Source organism: Clinocottus analis, unplaced genomic scaffold (assembly GCF_023055335.1).
Source record: "Clinocottus analis isolate CAN_PGR_092001 unplaced genomic scaffold, fCliAna1.0.p SCAF_13, whole genome shotgun sequence".
Lineage (NCBI taxonomy): Eukaryota > Metazoa > Chordata > Actinopteri > Perciformes > Cottidae > Clinocottus > Clinocottus analis.
The window spans coordinates 6,209,588-6,223,910 of NW_027175854.1; the positions used below are offsets into that span (position 1 = coordinate 6,209,588).

General features: G+C 42.6%; 1 protein-coding gene across 8 annotated transcripts in view; it reads left to right on the plus strand.

The window, feature by feature from the left end:
* ank1b (ankyrin 1, erythrocytic b) overlaps positions 1–14,323 on the plus strand; it is a 65,844-nt gene that overhangs the window by 26,327 nt on the left and 25,194 nt on the right. For 7 of the 8 annotated variants that reach the window (XM_068573778.1, XM_068573779.1, XM_068573785.1 and 4 more), the window contains exons 2-19: positions 4,363–4,464; positions 7,396–7,494; positions 7,980–8,078; positions 8,391–8,489; positions 8,680–8,865; positions 9,448–9,546; positions 9,663–9,761; positions 9,936–10,034; positions 10,462–10,659; positions 11,054–11,152; positions 11,291–11,389; positions 11,589–11,687; positions 11,842–12,039; positions 12,345–12,443; positions 12,656–12,754; positions 13,048–13,245; positions 13,360–13,458; positions 14,026–14,124. In XM_068573778.1, coding sequence (XP_068429879.1) covers positions 4,363–4,464; positions 7,396–7,494; positions 7,980–8,078; positions 8,391–8,489; positions 8,680–8,865; positions 9,448–9,546; positions 9,663–9,761; positions 9,936–10,034; positions 10,462–10,659; positions 11,054–11,152; positions 11,291–11,389; positions 11,589–11,687; positions 11,842–12,039; positions 12,345–12,443; positions 12,656–12,754; positions 13,048–13,245; positions 13,360–13,458; positions 14,026–14,124 — 2,169 coding nt within the window. The remainder of the gene's footprint in view (positions 1–4,362; positions 4,465–7,395; positions 7,495–7,979; positions 8,079–8,390; positions 8,490–8,679; positions 8,866–9,447; positions 9,547–9,662; positions 9,762–9,935; positions 10,035–10,461; positions 10,660–11,053; positions 11,153–11,290; positions 11,390–11,588; positions 11,688–11,841; positions 12,040–12,344; positions 12,444–12,655; positions 12,755–13,047; positions 13,246–13,359; positions 13,459–14,025; positions 14,125–14,323) is intronic. The other variant, XM_068573784.1, reaches the window with a different exon arrangement.

The window sequence follows — 14,323 nt, forward strand, 5'->3', positions numbered from 1 at the left end:
ATGTATCAAGTGTTCTGCCAATGACGTCGTGCAGAGAAAACCCAGTGCAGAGAAGCGCCACGTGCTTTTGTGACAGAGAGCTTGTGATGCTCAGAGATTAAATGTCTCCCTGACTTAGTGTACAGTAGCCTGCAGATAGGAAAATATGAGTCCTAATATCCCAATGTTTATGGACACGTATTCCACATTCTTACATCATTAAATCAGTCGAGAAATGTACAAAATCGACACCAACAACAGTTTACTTAACAGCTTACATTTTGATATAATCACCCTGTTTGCCGTGCGCCTCGGTGCCATATGTTTTTGAGATGGCACGAGGTGTTAGTCATCTTTCTATGTGTTTCAGCATATTCGCGTGTCGGTATGTTTGTGTGCAAAAAATGTGGATGCTGAACATCGCAGGGCATGGATGCCTCTTATGAAAGAGCAAACCGTGAAATCAATGGCTGCAGCCTTTTTCCCCTTCCATTTCCACACGTGTACGGGGATGTAGTTTGGCCTCGATATTCCCTGCCTCGGTATTAGTATCGGAGGTCTCTACCTCTTCTGGCTTTTTTCTCATGTCTCCATAATTGTTTTTGGCTCGCCATGAAGCTCATGAGTCTGTTTTTCGTTGGGAGGATATTCCATCATACTTGTGTGGGTTAGCCACACTCGAGGCACGAGGAGAACAGGATCGTAATGCAAAGAGAAGTATCGACTGTTTGCATTTCATTGTGATTCTATTGGACAATGTGGGGATTAAAACAGTATTATGTCCATATTCCCTGGGTGTGAGTTTATAGATTTGATACCCATACCACATGCAGATTGAACGATGAAGTTCTGCTTTCATGACATTTGGAATATTTGCTAATACATGAAATTAGTTCACTAATTAGTCTAAAAGATTTCAATTATTAGTCGATCCGTGTGTATATTGAATGAATATCATGTAAAGCATTCATCTCATATTCACTAATTGTCCCATCAGATATCATTGTATTTAACAGTGACAGTATTTTGGTCTCTGAGAGGTTGGTGGAAGTCTGAGGAATGTGGCTCTTTAATAACAGAGTAAATATAATGTTTCTGTACATCCTTGTGCACACTTTGCTTATTCCCTCAACGCTTTATTTGTGTTTCCTCATCAGCTGCGTTGGGGTTTCTTAAGGTTTGGCAACAAGAAAAATGGTCAGCTTTGCCATGCCTTGTATTTACATGACCAATGAATATTTCTACTGAAATTGTAAGATTGACATTCACCTCAAGACAACATCAGAAAATCAGTAGTAGTCGTTCTGATGTAAAACTCGGGACTCAATACATTTTTGATGATAGTCGTGTGTTGCTGTTGCTTCTTTCTTCGTCCTTGTGGTTGTGTTGTTCAGAAAAAGCTGCTGCGTTGTTGTGACCTTGCCGGGAAGTTTCCCGTCCCGCTCATTTGTGCTTCCTCAGTGCTCGTGTCTCCTCCCCTCCGGGTTTGGTAGTATTGACTTGTAGAATGTGCTGTGCGCTGATTTACTATTCAGCCCATTAACATTTAATATTTATGATTGCCTGGATTAGCTATGTCTCATTTGTTTTTTTCATTTTACTCATGTAAGTTAATCTATCTGTAAAACCACGTCTGCTTTACTTTAACAAACTGTACACTGACTTTGGTTATTTTTTGTAAAAGTCTATTTTTTAATTGGTTAATACTCAAAACGCAGCTTATGAAGGGGCGATGGAGTCCACATCCTCTGACTTATAAATCATTATATTCTCAATGTATGAGCTTGACAGCATTATTTAAAATGGAAACTTAATCATAATTAAGTTTACACTTCCCTACATTCTCAAACCTAAAACATCTGGTCCACTAGCATAATTATCTATGGAAAGAAATTCAAATGTGTGTAAAGACTAAACATTGTCCATTAAGAGTGTGAAATCGCTGCAATGCAGCAGATCATATTGACTCAGTGTTTGTGAATTGGCTTGGCAAACAATCAGTGTATCACATATCTCACACACAGTATACACATCTTTAATAATACATATTTATCATCTAAGGCAGTATAACGTGAAATCCATACATTTCCACATTGAGGCGATAGCATTTTTATTCCATAATACCTTTTCAGCATATTGTACTTCTAAGTGTTCTGAGAGAAAATATACTTTAAGAAAATCCTCGCTCATGATTGTAGGCTTTGGCCAAGTGATTTCCGGTTTACGTAATAGGAACACGAGAGGGAACTCTATCGAGGCGGCCGGAAAAGACAAATCAGATTGAGGTACGGTACGGGATGTTTCAGGAATCTGATTATTTGGTGGCACGATGATTACAAATCAAGTGAGCTGTCCAGGATGGTACATACAGCCTCATTCTCTGTGGTAGAGGGAAGAATGAATGGAAGGAAGGATGGAGGGAGTGATGAAAGAAAAAGAGCAAGATGGAGCTGCAGAGACGGTAGTAGAGCAAGGAGGATGATAGATAGAGCAACGTGAACATGAGCTGAGGACAAATGAGTTACTGGAAGGTGCTGCAATATTTTTAATTTTCTGCAAACTGCGGCCTGCTCATAGCTCATGCTGTTGTTGCCTCTCTCTCTCTCTCTCTCTCTCTCTCTCTCTCTCTCTCTCTCTCTCTCTCTCTCTCACTCTCTCTCTCTCTTTCACTCTCTCTCTCTCTTCTCTCTCTCTCTCTCTCTCTCTCTCTCTCTCTCTCTCTCTCTCTCTCTCTCTCTCTAAAACACACACTCAAAGTGGCCGGCACTCATTAACAACCTCACGATGATAAATGAACAGAGAGAACTGGTTCATGAAGCAATGGGGGTGGAGTCATGGGGATGCAGGTGGAGGCTGTGATCGGTAATGCAGCATCATGAACACGGTCATCGCGCACATGAAGAGAAACATGCAAAGGGTGTGTGATATATTAGCAGCTGAACATGCAATGTGAGAGTATGGACAGTCATGTAAAGGTGTACGATGCGAACAAGACTTAAAGAATACGTTATAATCTCGTGTATGAGTTTCTTTAATTATAGAATATTGCTAAGGATCTCTGCATAATGTGACAGACACCTAAAGCGCACCAGGGGGTGTTCAGTTGGAGAGGCTCCTGTCACTGACTGTTTGAAGTCCTGTCTCTCAGCGCTCTCGGGCTGAGTCATGTCTCGCTCTCGTGTTCAAAGCACAGAGATGAGATAGTGAATATAGACTTACCAGACATGTATGGGTTGCAGGAAGAGAATAAAAAAAAGAGGCACGAAGGGAGAGAAACACTTCAAAGGATACTAGTGGACCAAATCATGTTTATTTACTACGCAGGTAATTATTAGTTTCTTATCTGCAGAACAATTCTCATACCTGAAGAAAATATGAAGTGGTTTAGTGGCAGGATGCCTCTGGAGAAATTCTAATACAATGTAATTCATTTGTACGGGTCGCTGAACTAATGATTTTGAGTGAAAATTACTAATGTGGACTTACATATTTACTGCAGCACATAAGGTTTTAAGTCAACCCAACTTGACCTTTTTAGTTCTTCAATGTGTAAAAACGTAAATGAAACTTAAAACGGGTTTCCACGCACATTTTGAGTATGTTCAACTAGTTCGGGCAACTTACAGTTGATGAGGAGGAGACCAAATAATCACGTGTTTGTTAGATTAAACCTAATGCAAGGTGCACAAAAACAAATATTTTACTTAGGGGACAAAACAAGTCATTCAAAAATGGCAGGCGTATTTTTCTACAATCCAGTGGAATCAAACCACTTGAGAATAAACATCCCAATCGGATGCATATCGTTGCCGTTGACGGGAGGGTCAAGAAAACGGGACGTATTTCCTGCTCAGGGCACCGGAAACCTCTCCCGTGCAGGTCAGCCGTGTTACACTATCGGCTGGTGGATGGATGAATTCAGAGGTGGGAGTACAAACACTGACACACACACCGAGACACAAACCGCAGGAGCCTTCCTCGGAGATCAGACGGGCAGACAGCGGCGCTCGTGGCGGAGTGTGCTCGGCTGTGAACGCCTGCCAAACTCACAGTGTGGGCGAAGCCTTTTAACAGAGGGCAGGAGAGCCCGCGCACGTAGTATCGCATCTCCTGCTCGGAGCCTCGTGCCTTGCCTTAAGTGACTGTTATGTTATTGTTATGGAACGTATAACCCGACTGTGGCTTTGAGTGAAACTACATCCTGATAGCAAGGACTTGTGGCAGATCTCGGAGGGATTGAGCAAGTGTTTGTGATGTTGGCATATGTGCAATGTGTGTGCTTTTGGTGTCGGAGGGATAACGCTGTGTATAAGGTGTTGATCTGTATTTACGTAGATGCCCTCCTCTCCTTTTTGACCATGGTTCTCTCCCTCTTTATTGCAGGCCGATGCATCCACCAGCTTCCTGCGTGCGGCTCGTTCGGGCAACCTGGACAAGGCTCATGATCACTTGAAGAATGGACTCAACATCAACATAGCCAATCAAGTAAGATCATGTTGTTCCACTCAGCAGCGCAGACATCCAAGAAGCGGTTTCCGGCATTAAAATCAATTACAGCGTTTAGTACTCATGGTGTTTGACACAAATGTCAGCCTACACAGGAGGACCTGCTGTAGGAATCACGCTAAATTCAAAATGTCTTACCTAGAAAACATTGTGAATAAAAGTGGTCACACCTCTTTTGGTTAGTTTTTTCTTCTTCTTTTGGATCTTTGTGCAGGCATGACTATGATGTATATGCATTAGTGGATTAATGCACATTAAAAGACAGAAGCTGGATGTTAAAAAAAACAAAACATACTGCAGTCTGCTGCCACCAACCAAGTCTAGATGAAAGAGTTCTGCTGAGCCACATCATCGAGAACTTTATTGCTCAGAGTTGTTAATGTTCCTCAGGAGAAATTTCCGATGTTGCTGGTCTAGAACTCAACTACGCTCTTTTCCTTGAAACCAACGGCAAGTTTATTAATTCATGCCCAAGGCAGCCGATTGGAAAAAAAATACAGGTTTGCTCAGTGCCATTTGGCTTGCTTTTGTTATGAGCATGAAATATTGGATCATAATACTGTAGATGTGGGGACCACATTGCTCGGGCGAGACAAAAAGTCTCATATTCTTGGCAAAGAGAACAGATATAATACTGAAAACACACTTCAAGAATAAAGAACCCTTCTAGACTATGTTCTCAACATATTCATTTACCATAATTAGAATATGTACCGTGAATTTATTTAGAGAATTCAAATAAATTAAAACTATACTTTGATCAAATGTCGAGCTGTCGATGCACTAGTGTTTGAGACTATGTCTGTCTTTGTCACCCCAGTGTGGGAAAGTAAAGGCTTTACCGCACTAAGCCATGATTATGAAATGAATGATGATTAAAAAATGTTACTTAAGAACTTCACATTTGTTTTAGTCTTTAAAGAAAGTTTGGGATTGGAATGCAACACATGATGTCACTATTATCTCGATGGAATTCTGCAGCATCAGCAAACGATATAAAATAAGAGACTCAGAAAGAGAATTAAAAATTCAGGACTCCTTAGACCTCCTGATTCTCTGTCTTTTGTGTAAAGTGGTGGCCATGAATAATTAAGTGTATTAGATTAAAGTCCCCTCAATCTTCAGCCCTACCGTCTGCACACTTACACCTTGTTGCATCAGGACCATGAAACAAGAATTTCAGGCGAATGGATATCCTGAGACATGAATGTGAACATGTGAGATCAAACATGTGTGTTCAGACTCAGCTTGTTATTAAGTTGTTGTTTTAGGGATGAGTGGAGAGTGATGTTTGGGGAATGGAGAGACAAGTGCTTTTATACTCAGACAAAACGCTGTCAGTGAGATGGAAGTCCGGGCATCAAGACTGGAGGCAGCAATCTGTGCTGTGCAGTCATGCACCCGCACGAGAGAGACAGAAGATGAGACGCACTATCGACGTGAACGGAAACGTTTCGCACAATATTCAAGAGTCCTTAACATATGTCTGTTGAAATTGGAATCAACCAGATAATGAATAGTTTTAGGATCTACAATTATTACATTTCTGCCCCCCAACCATGTGATTAATTATATTTCTAAAGGCCCTTAATTTGACTCTATAAAGGACATATGTCTCTCCATTTCCCCACTTATTTGTCTTGTATCTGTTAGATTGATGGCTCTGTACTGAGGGCTGAGGGATTGTTAATAGGGACATTATGTGATTCTGCAGCTATAGCCTATCCTTGCTATACCTACAGCCCTGCAGACTCTCTTTCTCTCTCTCAGTACCTGTATTCATTTAAGTCACGAGTCTACCGACCATCGATGCGCTAGTGTCTGTGTCTGTTTCGACATAAACGTCAGTGGAGCAGGTTTTAATGGGCCTCGAAAGTGATATTCCTCTGTGTTAAAACCCAAACTGAATGTCATAGTGTCTTCTTTTCAGTCCAGTGTGTGCGCAGCAGACGCTCAGGCACATCGCAGTTAACAGTGTGTGTAACTGCCGCTGATACACGGTGTGTTTCCCGGCCCTCTGCGCATGCTCGCAGAGAGACTGAGTTACCCATTTGAATTCAAGTGACACCGCAGTATGAGGGGATGCCTGCAAACAGTGTGGATAACTGAGACTCCTGGTGGCCAGAGTGGTTACAGCAGGCCGGTCGCAGCTTTGCCTTTTACCAGTACGATATGTAGGCAGCCATCCAGAGAGACAATCAGACAGGCAGAAGGACTCGCAGGAGTCCTGCTGTCGTGAGTAAATCAGTCAGTTTCTGAGCGATGTTCCACGCAGCCGGAGGGAACAGGCATATGTTGCAGTGCTTAAAGGTGCACGAGACGGAAGAAACACGGTGTTTGTTTTTTAACGCTTGGATCTAAACTTTGGGAGGTTTTTTATTTAACGCAGGTTGATTGGGAACGCGGGAGTTTGGAGGTGTTTACTGTCACAAATCAAACACATTTCAGTATGCTGTCTCAGTCCACTGCACTAATGGTGCGTTTGGCCATTCTAAGAGATATTGAGGTACTTAATGTCAGTGATTATGGTTGAGACCACAGTGATCCATGAAGGTCAAGGAGAGGTCAATGCCAAAGGCAGGCAAGGATGTGTGGAAATTTCTGAGGGCGCTTTGTACATATCTGTAGAGGGTAAATGTGTTACCTCACACTTTGTGCGTTGAGTAAGAACACAATTTAATGCAACTCATTACTTTGCCCTTTGAGAGATGTGGCATCGCTTTTCAATTAATGTGCACTGGGATTAATATAATCCTGACGATGAACAGGATTATCATGCTACTGTATTACTTAAACGTTAAGATATGCTGTGTTTAATCAAAAGTTCAATAGTTTTTAATAAGAGAACGTTGAAGCCTATATGTTTCCCATAAGTCTAACGTGACTAAATCTCCTCATTTTCTTCCTAAGAATGGTCTCAACGGGTTACACCTGGCCTCTAAAGAAGGTCACGTCAAAATGGTCCTGGAGCTACTACACTCTGGCATTGAGCTGGAAGCCACCACCAAGGTACCTGTTCTCCTCTGTTTTACACCGCTGCACTGCAGCTGTGTAGAAGAACAGTAGTGTAAGTGCACACAATTCCAGATTAGTCTCACATCAATGAAGAAATTCATTGAAAAAGAAATGCAACATTGGAAAATAAACATCCGTTTTTAGCTAAGTGTACGTTATCTGCAATGACCAGGTGTTAGGTTCATGTTGGGCCACCTGCACTGTAAGATCTGTATTTAATAACTCATAATAGTTTGGCTTTCATTGTCATAAGGGACAGAAAACGCTCTGTCACCATCACATATTTTCCTTCCATACAGGATGATTACAAACCACTAGATGTAGTTCGGTGTTGAGTTTCCAGTGTAGAGATCTAGGCCATTATGTTGCAATCATTCTCTTCTGGTTCACTCCAATTTTCTTCCCTCACTCTCTTTCGGTGTGTTTTTGTGCGTGCGTGTGTGTATGTGTGTGTGTGTGTGTGTGTGTGTGAACTCCAGAAAGGGAACACGGCTCTCCATATCGCAGCGCTGGCAGGTCAGGAGAAAGTGGTGGCTGAGCTCGTCAACTATGGTGCCAACGTGAACGCCCAGTCACACGTGAGTCACTGCGAGCTCTGAGCAAAAGAAGTGCTCCAAGTCTGTGTGTAAAAATCTGTATTTCTGTGCTTGCACATGTGACACACCTGCTCAAGAGTTGTCCATGTATTTTCAGCCAAGGACTGTGTGTTTTTGTAAATATAGACAGCTATTTATTATGTATCGCTCAATGTCGATTTAGACATACATCCATGTATATGCATGATGATGGGTGTTTTTTCATTTCTGATGTTGCATCTTTCTAATATGGGGCCGATGTAATTGTGTGTTTGTGTGTATGTAACGATGCATGCTATATTTGTGACCTTACAGAAAGGGTTCAGTCCTCTCTACATGGCAGCACAGGAGAATCATTTAGAGGTGGTAAAGTTCCTGCTCGAGAACGGCGCCAATCAGAGTCTCCCAACTGAGGTACGTGAAAACACAGATTTTCATGAAATAAAAGATACATGTGTGTGTGTTTCAGGCTACAAGATCATATCATATAATTTACATGGTGTCAAATCCGTGTTGTCCCTCTTCTCCATTCTTTTCTCTTCCTTGCCCCTTTCTGACTTCCCTTCTTTCCTCTCTCTCTCTCCCCGACTGTCTCCTCCTGTAGGACGGCTTCACCCCTCTGGCAGTAGCCCTGCAGCAGGGCCATGAAAATGTCGTGGCGCTTCTCATCAACTATGGCACCAAGGGCAAGGTCCGCCTCCCCGCACTGCACATCGCCGCACGAAACGACGACACGCGCACCGCCGCCGTGCTCCTGCAGAACGATCCAAACGCTGATGTTCTCAGCAAGGTAGACGCTCACTGAGATTGTGTGGACTTCTGTAAAGGTTTACTACGCGTACTGTGTGAATGCAATCAGCCAAAAAGCACTCTCTGAAGCCATCTGTCTGATGGGGACAAAGGACAATATTTTGTAGGTTCCTGAGCCAAGACTTCCTCTTCCATGTGCCAGTCATTGTTTACTGTTTACTGTCTGATTAGCAGCTTATATATATATATTTAGAGATATTATCAACTAAGATGATAAGAAACTTACGTTGTTTGAGCAGAAACAACACAATTACAATTTAATGTCTTTAAATGAAAACTCTCCAAGCAAATACTAAAGGGAGACAGGTAGCTAGGTGCCACAGTTTTTTTTTAAAATGCAAATCACTATTCAAAGAAAAACTATTTATTATGAAAAATTATCTTTAAAACACACAGTTATATAATCCTTTTGGGCTATTGTTTGACTGTTCTCTCTAAATTTAATCAAACTTGAATCTGTTTCATGCACGTTGTTCTAACCTTTGTTTTTTAATCGTGATATAAATAGATGCTAATGTCTCTTTTTTTCTCACACTTTCCCATCACGTCTCCTCCTCTGTAGACGGGTTTCACGCCGCTCCATATTGCAGCCCATTATGAGAACATGAGCGTAGCCCAGTTGCTGCTGAACAGGGGAGCCAATGTAAACTTCACCCCCAAGGTCAGTTTGTCTCAGCTGGAGGACCAAAGAGTAATATAAAGGATACAGGAATCTGATCCATTGATTACAAATGGTATTGATTAACACAGTGAACTTATTTCTCGCTTCTTCTTTAGAATGGCATCACACCCATTCATATAGCCTCCAGGAGGGGCAATGTGATGATGGTCAGACTACTGCTGGACAGAGGAGCACAGATTGATGCCGTAACTAAGGTACTTCACTGTTCAGCTCCACTCTGCTCTGGCATTTTGTCACTTGTGCGTGCCCAACGCCGTCCTAATATCTATTCCCTCCATCTGTCTGCCTCCCTGCTGATATGCTCAATTCTGTCTCTTATGCCGTTCAACACATTTCCAATTTCTCTCCTCGGACGCTCTCTTTTGTAGGATGAGCTGACTCCGCTCCACTGTGCGGCCAGGAATGGCCATGCTCGCATCATTGAGATCCTGCTGGAACACGGTGCTCCCATCCAGGCTAAAACCAAGGTAGATGCTGTATAATTAGCAGTGATCATCAGGGTGTAATACAGATATGTGAATCTTCATCTCATTACTGAGTGAGAGTCCATATTTTATGACAAATTATGCTGCTAGGGCTAGCAGAAAATCGCCGTATCAACCCAGCGTCCCAGAAATCACGCTTTCATCCATCTTCGCTCCATCTATAATATTATTGCCACAAGATTCCTTGCCACTTGCAAGTCATTTTAGTACAATGTGTTAGGTCTGGGCAATGTGGAGAAAATCAAAAAGTCCAATATTTTGGACCATATGGTAGAGTTGACTATTGGTGGTTTGGTTTCACAACATATTGACAAAATGTGCTTCATGCAGCATAATACATGCCCTTCCCCTTTATTCTCTCCCTAACTTTTCCCGCCGCTGTCTGTGTGCCCTTCTTTCTGTCCCGCAGAACGGTCTGTCCCCCATCCACATGGCAGCTCAGGGGGACCACATGGACTGTGTCAGGCAGCTACTGCAGTACAATGCTGAGATCGATGACATCACGCTGGACCATTTAACCCCTCTTCATGTAGCAGCCCACTGCGGTCACCATCGCATGGCCAAAGTCCTACTGGACAAAGGGGCTAAAGCCAATGCGCGAGCTCTGGTAGGTTGTTTCCTTTGACTTTCTAATATTTGTTATCCATCAATCAAGAGGGTCACAGTAATTGTCTTGTGTCTATTGTGATCTTCACGGTGAGAGGAAATGAATGCAATGATTCATTTCTTGATTTACATTTATAAGTATAGTTTACACATCTTTCATGATATTTGTGCTAATAGTCTCTTCATAAAAGGGATGGAAAAGTATTTTTACCTGATGGAATTCATGCAAAAAATTAAAAGGAAAACCAATCTTTAATGTCGGCTTTAGTGTCCCAGTCTGTATTCATTTGGCAGTGCACGACATCAGACACTGCAGAGAGACAACTTTGATGTGAAGTAAAGTAATGCTGTCGAAAACATAAATAATCTATGGACTATTGTCTCTGTGTTTCCAGAATGGCTTCACACCTCTCCATATTGCCTGCAAGAAGAACCACATGCGGTCCATGGACCTGCTGCTCAAGCACTCAGCTTCCCTAGAAGCTGTCACAGAGGTGAGACGATGTGGCCGCCTGGGACCAGCTCTGAAAATGAACAATAAGCCACTCTTTAGTAGTACAGGAAAGTTTTCACCCAAGCGGCTTCCATGAGCCTTGGTGACCTTCTCTGTCTGTGTCTTTTGTTGCGTGCAGTCGGGTCTCACTCCGCTTCATGTAGCAGCATTCATGGGCCATCTGAACATAGTAAAGAACCTTCTCCAGCGAGGGGCTTCACCTAATGCTTCCAATGTGGTGAGAAACCCTTTCCAACACTGAACAAGTCCTTCGTAATTTCAATCTTTTTTTTTTTACTTCAACATTGTCAGCTTTTATGCAATTCACATGCAGATGTATGACAAAGAGTTGAATTTCTTCACTTTACGACTCTTTAAAGTCAAATTTAGATACATTCATTCACATACATACATTTAGATGTATTCATCTCCACCAGAAAGTGGAGACTCCCCTCCACATGGCCTCCAGAGCAGGACACTGTGAAGTTGCTCAGTTCCTGCTGCAGAACGCAGCACAAGCAGACGCTAAGGCGAAGGTACGTGGCCTTGATTTGGTCGTCCCAACGTTAAACAATAAGCGGCATCAAAAGTTGAATAAAGCCGACTGGTATCGCGAATCATTACCCACTACTTTACGATATCTATTTCCTTGTTTAAAACATGAATCAATCTCTTTCTCTTTGTTCCCAGGACGACCAGACACCTCTACACTGTGCGGCCCGCATGGGCCACAAGGAGCTTATCAAGATGCTTCTTGAGCACAAGGCCAGCCCCGACTCGGCTACGAGCTCAGGCCACACGCCCTTACACATCTCTGCACGTGAAGGACATATCCACACCATTCGGATCTTGTTGGATGCTGGGGCACAGCAGACCAAGATGACAAAGGTAAAGACAAAATGGTTGCGTATGCGTTAAGGCTCTACTACTGTACGACGATTTCAGCCTCAACTAAAGAAGTCTACACGAGGCACTGTTCAAGAACAGGCAAACATGTTTTATATTGAGCTCGGAGATCTCAATTACATATAAAAAAAATTCTAAAACATTTGTGTTTTGGAACTTTCCAAAATAGACAGCATTTTAATACATTTGGATATTGATAGAACTGCATGTTTTCTAAACTGCAGCGTTTTCTGTCCAATGACAGTGAGTGTGAGAGACAATAAAGACAAGCATTTTCTTTTGAGCAGAAAGGCTTCACTCCCCTCCACGTGGCTTCTAAATATGGGAAGGTGGACGTGGCCGAGCTCCTTCTGGAGAGAGGGGCCAACCCTAACGCAGCTGGGAAGGTGAGGCAAGCTGTACACAAGAGTACACAAAAACCAAGAAGTACTCGGTACCTGTGAAGAGCGATTCAGCCTGAAAGGTTGACGCCATAGAGATGATTTAGGCATATCAGCTGTTTCATATATACATGTTTTTGTATGTGTGTGTGTGTGTGTGTGTGTGGTTGTTTATATATGTGTACATGTATATGTGTGTGTGTGTGTGTGTTTAACAGAACGGTCTGACACCCCTTCATGTGGCCGTCCATCACAACAACCTGGATGTTGTTAGACTTCTGGTCAGCAAGGGAGGATCTGCACACAGCACTGCCCGAGTAAGATGCTCACATATGTGTGCGCACAAAGTCACACAGGCAGACCAACACAGCATGCCAATTCATCGCTGACACACATATCAGAAAAACAGGTCAAATGAGTGTGTGATACGGAAACATACAGTATCTGACATGACAACAGTTGTACTCCCGAAGCCCTCGCTCATCATGACAGCGTTCGAGTTTCTAAATCTAAAATTAGACATGAACAGTGCTAAAAAAAAAAAAAGCCATCATGCTCACTCCTGTGTGTGTGTGGGTGTCTGTGTGTCCTTGTTTGTTTCTCCTCGCAGAACGGCTACACTTCCCTGCACATAGCAGCCAAGCAGAACCAGATGGAGGTGGCCAGTTGTCTGCTGCAGAATGGGGCAACACCCAATGTAGAGTCCCTCCAAGGCATCACGCCTTTACACCTGGCTTCACAGGAGGGGCGGGCGGACATGGTGGCTCTGCTCATCTCCAAACAGGCCAACGTAAATCTGGGGAACAAGGTATAATATTAGAATGGATCAAAACGTATCAATCCCAGAGGGAGCGTTAATTTATGTAGCGTTTCGACATCGAAACTGATTCTTTCCCTTTTTGCCATCCCTTCTGTCTTCTAGAGTGGGTTGACCCCTCTGCATCTTGTGGCTCAGGAAGGTCATGTGGGAATCGCTGACACGTTGGTCAAACAAGGAGCTTCCGTCTACGCTGCCTCACGGGTACGTTACACAACCTCCCCTGGTGCGCAGCATATAGTTATGTAAGATGAGTGAATAGATGACACTGATTCAGCTTATTGAATTCAGCTCTGACGTCAGGCTATTAAAAAATGGGCCGCACCTACAATATGCTGTCACAGTCATCTGGCTTTTCTGTGATTTACCATTTTAAAGGTATTATTCATTTTAGAGTTAGATGGTTTGCCATATGGCTAACTTGGCAAAATTGACAATCCTCTATCGTCTATCTGGGAATGAAGAAGTGGATAGCAGTTTGTATAACCTGTTTTTATGAAACAAATTATCATATATGAATATTTAACTAGGAATGTGTGTGTGTGGAAGAGAGGAGGAGGGTGTCCAAGACATACAAAATGAATATAAAATATATCAGTTATCTTGAAGACAAAAGAACAATGGATTCAGGAGGTGATGAGCCTTCCATTCTGCATAAGCACATTTGTGTGTTCAAGCGTTTGCATAAGGCCCCGTTATAGACATAAAACAGACATTGATGAAGCTACTGAACAGCAGCTTATGGCCTCTTTCTCTCTCTCCCCGTCTCAGATGGGCTACACACCCCTTCATGTGGCCTGTCACTATGGCAACATCAAGATGGTGAAGTTCCTTGTGCAGCAGCAGGCTCATGTGAATAGCAAGACACGGGTAAATGATATGCATATACTTGTACTGCATGTGTGCCTAGACATTGGTACAGTATGAGAATCAGGTGCCAATCAAAGATGGAAATACTTTATTTTCCTTACAGAATAATAGTTTTTTTAATTGTTGTCTAAATGTTCTTTTTTTTCAAATCTATTTTGCACTTTAGAATTAGTATCTGTATTCACTTTATGTTGGACGG